Source organism: Rattus norvegicus, chromosome 5, assembly GCF_021556685.1.
Source record: "Rattus norvegicus strain SHRSP/BbbUtx chromosome 5, alternate assembly SHRSP_T2T, whole genome shotgun sequence".
NCBI classification, from domain to species: Eukaryota; Metazoa; Chordata; class Mammalia; order Rodentia; family Muridae; genus Rattus; species Rattus norvegicus.
Window position 1 is genome coordinate 161,452,943 of NC_141538.1, and position 16,112 is coordinate 161,469,054.

General features: G+C 44.0%; 1 protein-coding gene across 8 annotated transcripts in view; it reads right to left on the minus strand.

The window, feature by feature from the left end:
- Prdm2 (PR/SET domain 2) overlaps positions 1–16,112 on the minus strand; it is a 110,586-nt gene that overhangs the window by 34,672 nt on the left and 59,802 nt on the right. For 4 of the 8 annotated variants that reach the window (XM_087549473.1, XM_087549471.1, XM_087549472.1 and 1 more), the window contains one exon: positions 127–237. The exons of 3 other annotated variants lie outside the window; for them this stretch is intronic. In XM_087549473.1, the coding sequence (XP_087405599.1) occupies positions 127–237 (111 nt within the window). Of the gene's footprint in view, positions 1–126; positions 238–3,528; positions 3,585–16,112 lie in introns of those variants that run through there. One more of the 8 variants, XM_087549474.1, reaches the window with a different exon arrangement.

The following is a 16,112-nucleotide window of genomic DNA, read 5'->3' on the forward strand; positions in this document are numbered from 1 at the left end:
ACAGCTTTCTTGGTGTTTAAGCCCTCTATATTTCTTGGGCACTTCTCAGGCAGGCTAGCCAGGATACAAAATGTGAAAAGAAGCGGTTAACACAAGTCTAGATCACCAAGTATGGCCAGCACTCACCTTCTGCAGAGCCCCTCATGTTTGCAAAGGTAGAGTCCAGCTCACTTGCCTTCAGCTGTGTGGGGTGGGTTCTGATGCCTTTGTTTTTGTTCTCGTGTGATTTCTTCTTCCCTGAAACGCAGCATATATCTATTTACTCAGTCACTCATTACACTCTGACCCTCGAGACAAGTATTAGCCCAAGCAAAGCAGAATGCATTTGTAGGCAATTACCATTTTGGATTTCCAAAGAAAAGAATGGATAATGACTAAAAATATCAAGTCTGTCAGAAAAAGAAACTCGTAGGTCCTGCATATTTTTTTTTTTAGATCTTTGGTCCTTAGTTTCACACAGCTATCAAATTAATGAACAATGTATTCTTTTTTTTTTTGGGGGGGGTTCTTTTTTCGGAGCTGGGGGACCGAACCCAGGGCCTTGCGCTTCCTAGGCAAGCGCTCTACCACTGAGCTAAATCCCCAACCCCATGAACAATGTATTCTTAAAAAGTTAGAAAAACAAATAATAAAATCTTTAGAATCAGCGAAGTTGAAATCATATAAATAATACAGGAAAACGCATATTAGAGAGAAACAGTATGTCACAACTTGAAATGTTTTATTGGTCAAGACAGGATAATCCGTAACTGCAACCTTTGACTTTGGAAGCAGACATTGCACTATATTATAAGGGGTAAATATGGCCTCTCTCAAATGCAGAGAAATAACAAACATGTCCCTTATTTCATTAATAACACGGAGCACCCAAAGTTAAGGAAAACTAACTATACTCCAAGTGATCCCAAACTATAGAAAGCTGATTAAAGCACGACCTCTCCTGAGAAGCTTCAACAGTGAACTGAAGCCCCAAAGGAACACAGCATGTTGCAGTACTGGCCCCAAACTGGTAACCCAGAATTACCAGAGCCAGGTGAGTCTCAAGTCCTTTCCCAAGCACGTCCTTCTCTTCTGGCATTATTCTCTTCACACACACTCCCCTCCACTCCCAGATATCCTGAGGAAAAGCTTCCCTGCTCCTCCATAGACGACAAGAAACCACTCATTACTATGGAACAGAGAGATCAAATTCTCCACAGCCCCAATAGCACATGACCACGAGAGGAGTATGATCAGCTAAAATGAAGACAACAGATGGTTTTCATGTCAGAAACACAAAAATGGCATAATTGAAAAGACCATGAAAAGCACAGAAGTCAACTACGATATAAAGCACTAATTTAAAGATCTGACACAGATCTAGCAGCCATAACAGGAAGCGAGTGGACTGCACAGAACAAGCTATTTGTTGGTCTTTCAAGGGGAAGTCCTAAGACAGCATTTTAAGTGCCCCATCCTCTAGCTAGTAAGACAACAGGCTTGCTTGCTTTGTTTCCTTTAGGAGTGGGGGAAGAGGGTCAACAATATGGCTAGCAGTTCCCAACAGTATGGCCACATGCTCCTTTCCACACACACCTAACGTGGCTAGGAACACAAGCACACTCATGACCAAAAGCTCATCCACTCTGGTAAGAAGCGGAGGGCCAGAGCAATGGACGACTGATCCCATCTCTAGGTGAAGACTCATCCTAATTGGCACTGCACAAGGCAGACAGACACCCAGGCACTTCCCACAGAGGCTCTTCAGACTCCCCTGTCAATTTCCCTGGTAATTGCAAACCCAAGCTTTAGAAGGACTTGTGTTGAACAGAAATTGATCCTCTCCCCTTCAACAGTTCCTTGTCCTCAGTATGTCTACGTCCTTCCTGTGTGTATGATGCTTAGTCTCAATCAGATTAGTAACTCCAAACAAGACGCATGCTAACCACAAACAAAAACACAAAGGACATCTGATGAGACAGGGCAGCTGACCTGCTCCAGTGGCACAGGTCAGCAGCAGAACCCGCACACATTCTACTCAAAGCTACAAGAAAGAGATGCCCCCCATCTAAATCACGCCTTCTTCTAACGACTACCAGTACTCAGTGTGATCAGTACCACCCTCATGTCCTCACGCAGACTGAGAAATAACTCTTCACGGGTTTTCAAATGGAGAACTGTAATCTAAACACGCTCCCCACCCCTGCAGTAAGTTTCAGATACATTAGAAATAAAGCACATTGTAAAATTAAATAGAAACAGGTGTCAATTTGTTGACCAAAATACTCTGGCAAGGAAATTCAAAGATTTTCTACAACTTAGGTGCTGTAGCACAAGGAGAGTCATGACGCACACCAGGCATATGGAAGCACAACATTAAATATACTTCTACTGTAATGGAACAAGCAGCATGATGTACAAAATTTAGCTGCTTAGGCATGTGAAAAGCAAACGCTGTGTTACACTGTGTTCCCTGCCTTAAGACAGACACAACACCCTTAGAACAGCTAGTTCACGCCACACATCCCTTTCTGAACTCCCCAAGTTTGTCTACTACTCTCCAGGGAGTCCCTGTAAAGCCACAGCCACCACGGAAATGCCACCCGCTGTGAGGACAGAGCACATTAGGCGGCATGAGGATGAGTACCCACCTCCTGTACCTTTCTCAGAGGACTAACAAGAGGTACACACAGCAGTTACAACGCCTGGTTTTCAAGCAGAGCACCAATGACTCTCGGTGACACAGCTGTCAGTTGTAGGGATTGCTGACTCACTGGAGTATGTTTCACAGCATACTGCAGAGGGGAAGGGTGCTTTACCCAGACTGCATGCTTCCAGTCCCAGTGTGTGTCAGCCTCAAATGAAAACACGGCAAAGTCTCTCCAGCTCTCTGTGGGGAGATCTCTCAAATATCAGAGCACTGAACTAAACCCATGTACTTACTTTATTTGAGGTTACTATAGACAGATGAGACTCTATAGCCTACATATTTATTAATAATTATGCTAAAAAAACCCACCAATATACTAATTCTAAAGATGAAGAAAGAAACCACCAAAGTAACTTAGGAACAATGGATTTATGTGGCAACAGAAATCTAGCAAAACTATCATTTGCTCATGGAGCTAAGACATCAAATTTCTCTCAAACAGAACCACTTATCAAGATTCTTTTGAGGCCCTCTGATTAGAGACGGAATGGACTACCAAAAAACTGCCTGACTGCCCCATCAGAGTGCTATTTTGTGGATAAAACTGAAGGCTCAGACAACGAACAGAGGAACAAACACATCTGTGACAGAAAACATTAAATCCTGCTCCAGCGTATGTGAGTGCCTGCCTGGTACCACACCAGTGCTATTGGACACATCTCCTTAAACAGGAAAGTTCTTTCCAAGTACTCGGTTTCTGTCTGCTACATTAAAAGAGATTAAAAGAGAAAACAATATGACTTATCAGGACTTTTCTGAAGGGAAAGGGGAACTTGTAGCTTCTATCCTTGAGGCAAGAGGCACCACTGGGTGGCTGGCAAGTACACAAGTGCACTTACCAGGGGTTCCTGCAGGTCCTACATGGCGCTACTGCCAGCTGGCTGCTCCACTTGGTCTAGACAAGAAAGATACAGGAATGAAACATGAGGAGAGTGAAATGGAAGTGACAAAGAATAGCGTGAGACAACACCTGGTGTATAGAGGAAGAAATGTGCACATAATGATGAAGAAAAAACAAGACAAAGAGCAATTATCCACTGCATCAAGTCTCTCATAGACCTCCCCAAAAAGGCCACTCCTATGTTCTTAGCTGCCGAGGCTAAGAACCTCGTATTAGGCTCACTGTCAGGTTAATACCATGCCTATGTTCTAGGATGTGACGCTTACACCACCTACAGACCATTCTTCTAGAAGACCTCCAAGTACCAACCCATGCCTGTAATAGAGAGAGACACCCACAGATCAGAGATGGGAAATGCCTACCCAGGCCTCACAACTGTAGCTCTGGCACCGTAATTAATGAAGAAAATACTGCTCAGAGTGCTCTTTCTCCTGCAGCCATCTCCTAATGCCTCAGTCAGCACGCCCCATGCTTGCCACCCATTACTAGCCTGGTAAATGAAGCAGATACATAAAGCTTCTACACACAGTATAAGGATGCCGGTCAGGTTAGAGGAAAGCACTCTTCCATTTTCGTTTACATCAACAAGTATCAGTCAATACACAAATCACTGCTCTGAATAAACGTGATTCTGAAAGGAAAACAGGAGCTTCTGATCAAATGGCTGCCATATAAAGACACTCACAGCTGAAATGGCAGCTTCTGTAGACAATGGACAGCCTCACACTGCTAGTGCCCAAGGTGGGATTGCAAAATCAAAACTGCTTAAGGCAGCACATTAATAATTTAACCCAGATCTGGACTATGCTCTACTATTCGAATAAACTAGACAAACAACAGGAAATACTAGAGAATAATGTTTCACTTGAAAATGTTCAGGAGCAAAGAAAATGCAAAATTCCAGGTTTGCTCAAGCAACATTAAAAATTCAGCACAACAGTGAAGTTCTTACATATTCTCATGTAAGTGAACTAATTTTAGAAGTCCACAGAACTCTCCTTGTGTGTTGCCTCCTCACTGGGGAGTTAATCATCTCTTCAGTATCAACAGAATTAGGGCAGCACAAAAGCCAGGTCCATGGATCTTTCTTTGGAGTTCATACTGTCCTCGTCCTTGGATACAGACAGTTAACCAAGATTACTCTGAGACTCTACACTTCATCATGAAAGGTCACTGAAGGTCTGAGTGGCAGACCAACAGAATCAAAAGAGGCCATCAGCCTTAGTTGTCCACTGCCTCCAATCCTCACCATTCAGCCAGACCAACTTCCCAGCAACTCAACTCCACTCCAACAAAGTCCATTTCCCATGATTACCACTAAAGTCATAATTTCAAGTTCAATGTTCCTTCCATGTCTTTTGTCTTGTGTTCTTCCCCTGACTTCCATCCCTAGAATCCCTCTTCCTATCCTAATCTCACAGCATTTCCATCCACAGTCTACTGCTTCTGCAGTCTTTCTTCCTGCCCCTTTGGGGAAGGAAATCTGATGACTGAAAGTCTGCTTTCGTTGTAGGCTACAGAAAGACTCAACAGAGAGCTAGGATGAGAAAGGCACACAGGTCAGTGACTACACCATGGGTAATGGGTGCTGGGGAGCTGCTTTTAGCACCATGAAGGAGGAGAACTGGAGGAGAACTGTGAAGCCCATATCCAGGTCCCCTGACCTCAGACACGGCTTTAAACTTCACATTATTATGTGAGCTGCCTCAAGTCACAACACCCACAGTACCCACCCTGGAACTTCAATTCCCATACAATTCTCCCCTCCATCCTCTGTGATCCAAGGATACTGTTAATGACATTTTCCAGGTTCTAATTTCACTCTTAAAAATGAGACATAATGAATCCTTCTCTATCTCAGGTAGAGTGTGGTCAATTATTAAATCACTTAAGCTCATCACATTTCTTCCTCACATTTCTGTATGGCAAAGCCATCTGATGAGCAGCACTCAGGACATACAACTAAGACACAAACTTGGGTTCTGAAAACCAGATGGAAAGTTTAACTGGGAGAAAGCATAAAGCACATGCTCTGGTAGATTCTTAAAAGTAAAGCCACCCTCTGACCGTGTTAATTAAGGTAGAAGAATAGATGGGTAACGGCCACCTCAGTACTAAGGTTATGTTAGACAGTGGTGGGCAGGCACGGGAAAACAATGTCAGCACTGTCTTACTCTGGAGGTGACTAAATGGCCTACAGTGGGTTTGGACACAGGAGAAAAGCTGGGAACACATGTGACACTAAGTTCTTCACGAAGAATCCCAGCCCATTTTCTGTATCTGCTTACTTGTAGGTCGCCAACAGCCACACGAGGGAGAATCAGGAAGCTGAGATGACAGACTGATAGGGACCAGTGTCTGAGACATGGTGCCCAGGCCTTCTGTAAAGGTCATCACAAAGTGGCCATGACAAGTAGCTACCAGAGAAGAGGTGCTGTCAGTCTACAGGCTTGACACTGGTAAGAGTCCAGGACTTATTTTTCATTTCATAGAAATGAAAGAAACATGCTACACACTTCTCAGATTTTTTTTTTTAATTTAACTCCAAATGTTACCAGAGAGTAAAAAACTGCTAAGCTCCTTCAGCACAACCACACCTCTTTTTCTACAGCTAGGATCACTAAGAGCGGTTTGTAATCACTGAGGCAAATTACAAAAATAAAACTTCCATGGCTTTAAGTTGTTCCACATATTAAACAGATCTCTCAACAGCCAGAGCTCTGTGGCGTTGCTGTGTGCCTGCTCTTGCCAGGGTGCTGCTGCAGAGCCCGTGTGGGGCTCCAGGCTCCCCAACTTCCGCACGATCATACATAGATGCTTCTTATTCTGCCAATTCAGGAGGGTAAACAAGAGTGCTCACTCTACGAGTGGGAAGAAGACTAGAGCACAAGCGGTCTCCCGAGACCAGTGCTCATGGCTGTAGGAAAGGGTCTCTTGTCATTCTCGACCCAGGCCTTCATTTCACCTGTTCCCAGTAGATCGGTTCCATATACAAAGTCATGCATTCTCTCTTTTAAGAACTGAGCCAAATCAAGGGGCACACAAAATCAGAAGTTCTTCAGCAAGGGAAATGCAAGCCCCAATGGAAGTACTGCCCCACAGCTCTTGGGCCAAGATGGGAGAAATAAGAAGTAACCCCATTGCAAGCAGACAGGAGCCACCCGGGACATGTTGATGGTCCAGCAATCTGACACTGATACTGAGGGGCAACAGAGACCAAGCATACAAAAGAAGCCTCTTAGATCCTGTAAACCGAATCATCTGCAAGGCGTACCCAACAGATTCCACTCATAACATGGAATTCTCCACAGTTGGGAGTCTAAGTTGTCAGCCTATGTTCCTTCATATGCATCCTTCAGTAAAGTTTCTACATCAGCCATTTGTTTTGTTCCTTAGGTTTACACTGAATAGAAACAGAGATAATTATGGATATGTACAAGTCTAATGAGGCAGGAAGGAAAAATATTCCCAAAACTCATAAACACTGCATCACTGCACGCCAATGCCTGAGCGGTGTAGGATACAAGTGCAGTCTAGTCTCCCAGTGTAGGATACAGTACTGTCTACACTTAAGGGCGTGATTACTCCTCACAGACCTTCCATCTGCTCTCCTTCTAACTTCAACATCCGTTTTACATTTAATGTGCATGCGTGTGCATGTGCACGCATGTGTACTCAACTGTGTGTGGAAGTGAGAGGATGATTTTCAAGAGCTGATGTTCTCTTTCCACCATGTGCTTGCAGGGATGGAACGAGTCCTCAGGCTTGATAGTAAGCACTTCTTTGTGCTGAGCCACCTCTCGGGCCCGCAACATAAGGGGTTTTTGGGTTCTGGGTTTCTTTTTTTAATTAAATGTATTGAGGTTCACATTAGTGGCTTTTAATCTTTAGGAAAGGACATCTTGGAGTCTTTGAAAACCAGGTAAAATCTGAGGTTCCTCTTCCAAGTTAGTCACGTTGGGCACAAGCACATTTTGTAGTCCACATAAAGTGGCCTCCTCTTATGGAAACAGGCTGCAAGTGCACACAAGCAGTGTCCACGCCACAGAAGCACACCTGCGTAGGCTCAACTTCTCAGACTGACAAATCCCTCTGCTCCCCTCAAAGCCAGCTTCAACAGTAACTTCTAAGAAAGTAGTTCTTCACACCGCTTTTTCCTAACATCACACTCATAAAAAGTACAAAGATATCTGAAATGCTTTGTTACTTTTATGACTAATGATTTCTGAGAAAATGTATATAAACTTCATTCAAAATGCCAAACACATAAAACCTGGTTAAAAGGCAAAGCGGTCAGGAGTGTTTGAACTACGTGAAGTAGATCAAAGAAGACAAGCCTTCATCCTAACAAGCTAGCGATGGGCAGAAGATGAGCAACACATCAAGTGCCACAGGTCATCTGACCATGCCCCAGCAGCACAGGTGAGCAAGTTAAGATGACAAGTGCAACAACGCAGCTTTGGAGGCAGGGAGACACCTCCAGACTACAAGTAGGACTACAGGTAGGACTCTTACCTAACTGAACCTAATAATTAAGTCTGTATCTCAAAAGCAGAACTGTAGATTTCTAAAGAACATGTTAGAAAATGTTGAAACTTGACTTTTCAGACGTGTGCGGGTACCTCCATTACTATGAAACAAACCAAGGATCAGTAGATGCACAGCAACCAGCGAGGGAGGGCTCTCCTCAATCTGCAGCTGTTGCTATTTGAGGCAAAAGCTCTCTTTTTACACCCAAGCTGGCTCAGGTGGCATGAGCTACCACAACCTGTTCATCTTACCCATCTTACGGGGGGCCTTATACTAAAAGGCAAAACACTGCTACTAAACCAAGGACTATTTGGCCTTTTTCTTTTAACTTTCTGGCTTTTCAGTCTGGTCCTTCTGATTCTAAGGCTGTGCTATTTTTGCTCACTGCGAAAACAGTCCAGTCTGCACACATTCAACACTTGAGGTACAGAGTGGTCTGCAACACACACACACGCACGCACGCACGCACGCACGCACTCACGCACGCACGCACGCACTCACTCTCCATTTGAAGAAGTTACCCATTTGCAAAGTATAGATTTGTACTCAATGAGGAAGCAACCAACAGTGAAGCCTGTGTATCCATGCAAAGTGCATTTCTGCTTGGCTTAGGATAAAAAACAACCAAAACATCTAGGTCGTTTTTTAACCCAGAAATTGAAGGTGGGACAATTCCTTGTACTTCTGACAATTACCCAAGAGATGTGTAAGACACTGTCTTCCTCAAAGCGTAACCAGAAAAAAGCGTAGGCTACCTACAGCTTACTACTGTCTGCACCGTATTAGAAACAGAGTGGCTGTGAACTTACTACCTTGGTGTACATCGCCAACAGCTCTGCTCCAATAGTAACTACAGCATGACACTTGGACTCCAACTTACCACCCAGCATGCATTCCCACAGCCTAACTAACAAGGAAAAGACGTCTCCTGGAGTAATTCATGTAGCTGCTGCTAGGATTCCTAATGCTGGGTACACATGGCATTTTTGTCCTTAAAAAGAAAAAGTAGTCTATCAACTGCAACTAATGACAGGCTAATCCTCCTAGATGTAGAATGTGTGGGTGCCATTGTGAACTGCACAGTAGACTGTGAAAACACCAGGACACTGTCCCACACTGGAGAAATCACAAGACAGACTGACTGCCAGGGCCACCACAGTTCAAAGTTGTCTGTTCATGGACAGTCTCCACACTGCCCCTGCCCTGCCCCTGCAAGCATTCACATCCTCACAGCAAAGGACCCAAGAAGGCCGTCAGAGTGAAGCCCTCACTATTCTCTTAAACTTTGGACTTTAGCTTACAGCTAGTAGTCACACTATCTCTCAGAGAAAGAGGCTCTCGCAATCCCAGATTAAAAACAAACAGCTAGTAGGTCCAGAAAGGCATATATTCTACCTCTCAAACTTGCAAGAAAACGAAAACTAAACCTGAGAAGTCAGAGTAAAAACAATAAAGGCCCAAAGATTGAATTGTTGTCCATTCTCAACTGTACTAGAACTTCTAACAATGCCCATAATCTGTTCTTAGACCTAAATATGGGCAAACAAACCAGTTTGTCTTCATTTTTTTTGACATGTAATGTATTGAAACCTACAAAAGACTGCACCTCAAGAGGTGGGATTAAAAACACAGGAGGAAAGATTATCACTATAGCTCAAACTCAAACACACACACACAGAGAGAGAGAGAGAGAGAGAGAGAGAGAGAGAGAGAGAACTCGAGAGAGTGCTTAAGCATATTTATTCATTGTTTTTCCTTTTAAACAATGCAGAGACAAACCTCTGCTTAATTAATATAGTACTCATTCATTAAATATAAAATTGGCCTTGGTTAAGCCACCATTAAACTAGTAATGTATGTGTGAAAAGGCCCAAAGTATCATGTAAGCAAAGACTCCATCTCATTTCAGAAACCAGTTTTTATATACCACACGAAACAATGTCATTGCAATTTTCTTGCCTCTGACACTATATTACTGTACATTCAAAACAAGTATTATAGTATACTTTGAATATATCTATAACTGTACGATAAACATCCATTTAGCATTTAGAAGCACTTTGAAGACAAAATGGCCATATACAACTTTAACCCCTGAACACTAAGGGATGGAGGCTGGAGGAGGATTTCAAGTTCAAGGCCAAAAAAAAAAAAAAAAAACCCTTTTTAAATTTCCAGATCATAACCAGAACTGGTTCAGCACTCCCAGAGTTCTCTAGTCTCCCCTCTTATTCTACTGGGGCTTAACATACACTGCTACTTGATACTGTAAGTAAAATCGCTTCCTCAGAACTTCTGGAAAAAAAATAACAGGAAGGAAATGTTTAAGGTGTTTGGAAATTGAATGCAAAGCTAGCTTTACCCAGCCAATCAGGCAAGTTGGCCCCTGGGTCATATGTCAGCCACCTGACTCCAGGGAGGACAACTCAATACTCTCGAAGTTTCCAGATTCACATTTATCACACTGTATTCCATATTTAAGTTGGAAAAACATAAAGACAGTACAGTGTGCCAGGCCAGGATGCAATGATGCAGTAGCTCAACGGCATGGTAAATACTTCAGTGTGTCTAAGGTCCCCGTGCTCCAAACAAGCACAACACTACGCACACAGACATAAACATATAATGAATTAAAAACAATTTTTAACTAGTGGTATAACTGTGATCACAGCAAATGGGAAACAAAGGCAGAAGGATCTGAAGTTCTAGGCCGGCAGGAACCACATAGGGAGATCATCTTCAAAAACAAACTCTACTGTGGGATGAACACAATGAAGAAATGAACGCTGGCAATCCTTAAGAAAATCCAGTTACCTCTGCAGTTCAGCCAGGCCTAACAGCATATGCCTATTATCCCAGCACTTACGAGATGGGGCGGATCAGAAATTTAAAACACAGTTTAAGAAGGAAGGCAAGGAGAGAGAAGAAAGGCATGTTGTGCCCAGGACAGATTGGGGCAACTCTTCCTACTAAGTCCACTTTCCTGCCTCTCCTACAGAATGAGTCAGGCAGTGAGGACACGACCAGCTTCATCAGCAAACCAGACTTCTGGAGGTAACACTTCAAGATAGTTCATGCTTGTTCCAAAAAGCCAAAATGAACCACGAGACACTACCCTTCATAAATAAACATTCTGACAAAACAAACAGAAAAACCAGAGCACTTACCTACATTCTAAGGTAGGGAAGGAAAGCAGCAAGCATCACTCACTTCCTTCTACTACAGCAGCAAAATAAATCAGAATCACACTAAATCACTTTCTAGATTTAATTTTTAGACTGTATATTAGATCCTGTTCAGGGTCCTTAATCCTTGGCCTAAGGGAACCTGAAAGTGCATAATACCAGTGCAGCAGTACCAGTGCAGCAGTACAGTGCACAGTACCAGTGCACAGTACCAGTGCACAGTACCAGTGCACAGTACAGTGCACAGTATAGTGCAGCGGCAGCAGCGAGACCACAGGAGTGCTACAGAGGAGACTGCACCTCAGCAGGTCAGAACAGTAAAGCATGCCGGCCAGGAAGTAGGCAGGGCAACAAGGTCTTAACTCTGCTCTGCGCGCTTCAAGACTGATCCGTGACAATATGAAATAGTCAACAAATCCCACACCATCAAACGTGTCAACACAAGTAAGCTGGAAGGATCCTTAAACGGTTTATGTTTGGACACTGAAAAGAATGACTCTAACTTGATTTATAACCTCTCAGAGCTGAGATAACTGCCACTGGCTCTCATTTTAACTTTACATCTGAAAGTGTACAGAGTAGCCCAATTCATCCCTGCTACTCAGCAAAGCCAACAGAACACTGCTGTTTCACATTGTGATCCTTTCCTATTCAGAAATGCTGGGGGTGGAAATTGGGCGCGAGCAGCAAGCCCTTGGTTAACGTGGGCATAGGAGCATTAGTCTCCTCTGAGGATAAAGATCCCTCAAGCACAGAGCTAGAAAACAATAGCACTGCTGTCACTGTCAGCAGATGCATCATGGCATGATGCCAAATCCCGACACATGTCTGTATGAAAACTCACCTCATTAATTAATTTAGCAGAGAATGTTTGCAAAGCATCAAATTGGTTTGGTCAGAACAGTAGAAACAGCTGCTTTCACTGTGCAGTGGTGGTATTTATCTTAATCCCAGCACTTGGGAGGCAGAGGCAGGTGGGTCTCTGAGTTTCAGGCCAGCCTGGTCTTTAGAGTGAGTTCCAGGACAGCCAGGCTATGCAGGCACAGCTGCTTTCAGTATTTATCTTTTCATTACAGGAAGTGCAAACTCTTTCAAACGTCTTTTGCTTCTGTCCTGTAATATAAGCTCTTCTAACTATTAATGTTAATAAAGACCAAACTCCAGATCTCTCTCTGGCAGCATGGAACACACAGGGAATCCAAACTACACAGCACCATGCCAGTTAACCATGCACCATGCCAGTTAACCATGCACCATGCCAGTTAACCATGCACCATGCCAGTTAACCATGCACCATGCCAGTTAACCATGCACCATGCCAGTTAACCTGGGCTGCAGCTTCAGCTCCATCTGCAGTCTTCACTCAAAGTGCCCATCAACGGTTTTAGCCCCAAAGTGTGTTCTTTTTCCACTCAATTCCTGTTTTATTTTTATTTATTCATTTGTTTATTAAGACAAGGTCTCTCTATGTAGCCCTGGCTGTCCTGGAACTCTCTATATATACCAAGCTGGCCTCAAACTCAGTCTCTGTCTCCCGAGCACTGGGATTAAAGACGTGCAGTACTACACCTGGTTCTTGCTTTCTTTAGAGGCAACTTCAAATATAAAAGTACACCCTCCTCTTTTAGGTTCCATGCTTAGGAACACTGAGTTCCCATATCGAAATACCATCTGTGAACTGGAATAAGAAACTGCCTAGGAAAAGAGAAGCACAGCTAGTTTTAAAACCAATTTAAAAATTGGTTATTTAAGCAAAGAACCTGGGAGTTCATCTATCTAAGGCAACAACAAAATTGGGGGTTTTAACATTCAAGTTATAGTCAGATCAAAAAAGAACTAAACTAACTTGAACTCGTTATAAGGGCCTTCTAGAAAAAGCAATTACAATCGAATATTTTTTTTTCTGGTTTAGACAAGTCACACCTTTCAATTCCCTTTAGACAGAATACAAAGCAGTACATGGCCAAGCTCCTAACACACTTCATCTGATGTCTCAAATAGTTTTTCATATATTAAGATTCTAGACTGGAAGGGGTTGGGGATTTAGCTCAGTGGTAGAGCGCTTGCCTAGCAAGCGCAAGGCCCTGGGTTCGGTCCCCAGCTTCCAAAAAAAAGATTCTAGACTGGAAGTGAGATGGCTCAGCAGAGAAAGGCACTTGCTCCCAAGCCGGAGTTTAATTCCCAGAATGCACATGGAACCCAGCGACTCCTCTACAAGTTATGCTCTTCACTCCACTCAGCCTCGTCGTGTGAACGTGCACACACACATAAAGAAATTACACTTGTGAAGAACATTTTACAAAATTATGACTAAACCACACAATTTTTCTGCAAACAAGGTTATATCTAATTAAGAATCAAAGACATAGAAACAGTTTTCAACATTCAGCCCAAATCTGGAGCACCTCAGTGATGGCACAAGTAGAATCAGGAAAGGTAAAAGAAGTTTTCTCCGTCTGTAACTGAAACCACACTGAGCATGTAGACACAGCCCACAGAAGTAAAGGTGGTTAGGACATGCACTGTTCAACAAAGGCATCTCTCACATGGATGGCAGCTAGGGCCTCGAGAGACACAGCTGTGAGACCCACCATACACTTTACCTGCCACACAGCCTGACCTAACAGGCCCAAAGCCCTAAGCACAGGAACACATTGCCTCTGGCTCCCTGAAGTCCTGCTCCACACCCAAGAGGTGAGGGTCCAGTTAAGTCTACCTAAAACCTGCCTACCTTCATCAGGCCTCTATTCCAGCCCCAGCCACAGAATATCAAACAGAGCCGCCAGCTGCCAGAAGAGACCAAGAGATCGTTTCATATAAGTCAGCCTGTTCTCTGCTTTCACAGTGTACTTCTGAAGAGTTAACTCAACGCCTTCTACTGAAGCCCACAGCATTTACGAGAGCATGGCCCCGCCCCAGCCCAAGCCATCCCCAACCATACTAAGTAGACATCCTTCATCCTTCACCAGACCACCATCTCAAACGAGTTCTTGACTCTTGCCTGACAAGTACCCATTCTTTACCTGGAGCTAGGACAAACCACTCCACACATGCAAAGTTAGTGTGAACACTGGTGAGGTGCTCAGCAGTCTGCTAGTCTCTCTTCAGGAGGCTGGGCACCACCCGCACACCTCTGCTTCTACACATTTCCAACATGGCTCAACAGTTTTCTTTGACGCCATATCCCTTACAGGGAAAATTCATGCATTGCTCTTTCTCAAGATTCTTCCCATAATAATCAGAAAGCATCAAGGGGTTCTTGCTGACCCACATCAACAAGAAGAAACACCGAGTATGACTAGGAACTTCACAGGGCTGGCATTGATGCCTAATTTAGCCAGCTCCTGAATCTCCCCAACTAATGTAAACACGGTACCTGGCAGAAAAGAGGCCAATGTAGCCACATACAGAGCTGAGTTTCAATTCAAGACATTCTCACATGGGCACAAGCTTGCCTAGATCATACACTGCTCCTCTCCTAGAGCACTCAGCCCCCTGGAGCTTCATGTCACTTGGGACACAGGTGAAGGAAGGCCCTGACAAGAGTTGTGCCACACTCCACAAAGATCTTATGAGCCCTTGGCCAATGGTCCCACTGAGAGCAGGAACCTTATCTGATCTGTCCACGCCCCTACCTGGACTGTATTCTCTGCATGTGAGACTTTTCATCTTTCCTAACCTGGTCTGAGCTATTCAGCACCTGGGGAAGAATGTCAAGTATGCTCAATTTCAAAACACTTCGGCATTCTTCATTACACCAAGAGTTTTGATTTGAACAATTCTATGCGGAGACAAACGAAACGCTTCTTCCTTACGGTTGACTGTAATTTAAATGTTGTGTGTTAGTTGAAGGTCACCAGCTGATATTCTCAGACACAGGACGGAACCTTAATGAACATAGCCTGTGCAGTCCAGTAATGGCTATATAAACAGTCTTCAATCATCCAGCTCTCAGGTCTAAGGGACTTCTTGCTCCTATAAATAACTCTTCTCTCCTAACTTGCCTGAACAGGGAGGTCAGTGGGTTAGAAAGGCCACTAATAAGGGTGAATGAGAGTGAGGCTGAGCCTAGGGAGAGAAGTAGGGGGAGAACTCTACATGGTCCTAAACACACTGGCTGGAGGAGCCGCAAACTCAGTAAGTCCTCAACAAGAAACCCACAGTCATGTTAGAATCTAGTTTCTAAGTGCCTTCAAATTTCAGAAAACGCCCTCCCCCTTTGTTAGCCCACATGCTCCTCCTGAGGTTAAAGCTCAAGCTCCCACGGCTTCACAATCACTCATTTTTGAAGCTGGAAAAGTGTACCTCAGAACAGAGTCAAGACTGCCCACCGTTCCACACTAGGCAGAGGCCTAGGTACCTCATGCTGCCCACTCCTTCCACAAACAAACCCATCTGTGCAGCGCTGCTGTGGCTCCCCCTTCAGGCAGGGCTCGGTACAGCACAGCTACTGCAGTGATGTATCAAAGCTGCACTCACCAGAACTGGCCCAGTATTTGTTATTAGCACCAGACCCTGAATCTCATCTCCAGTGCCACTACACAAGCAAAGAAAGATTCATTAGCAGTCATTACTTACGGTTAGCAAACTCAACTGCATTTCCCAGTCATGAATAGGGGACAGAAATCAAGCAGGAAATAAAAATTCTACATGTGGCCTTTTCTCTGCTCCATTACAGTTACATAGTACACACTATCCAGCTAGAGACCTCCAACTGTAACCTCCCACTGTTCCACCCCAGAGCTTTACCCTGTCCAAAGCCTCTGACAGTCAAGCTCAGAGAGGCTGCTCGGACATGCACACGACT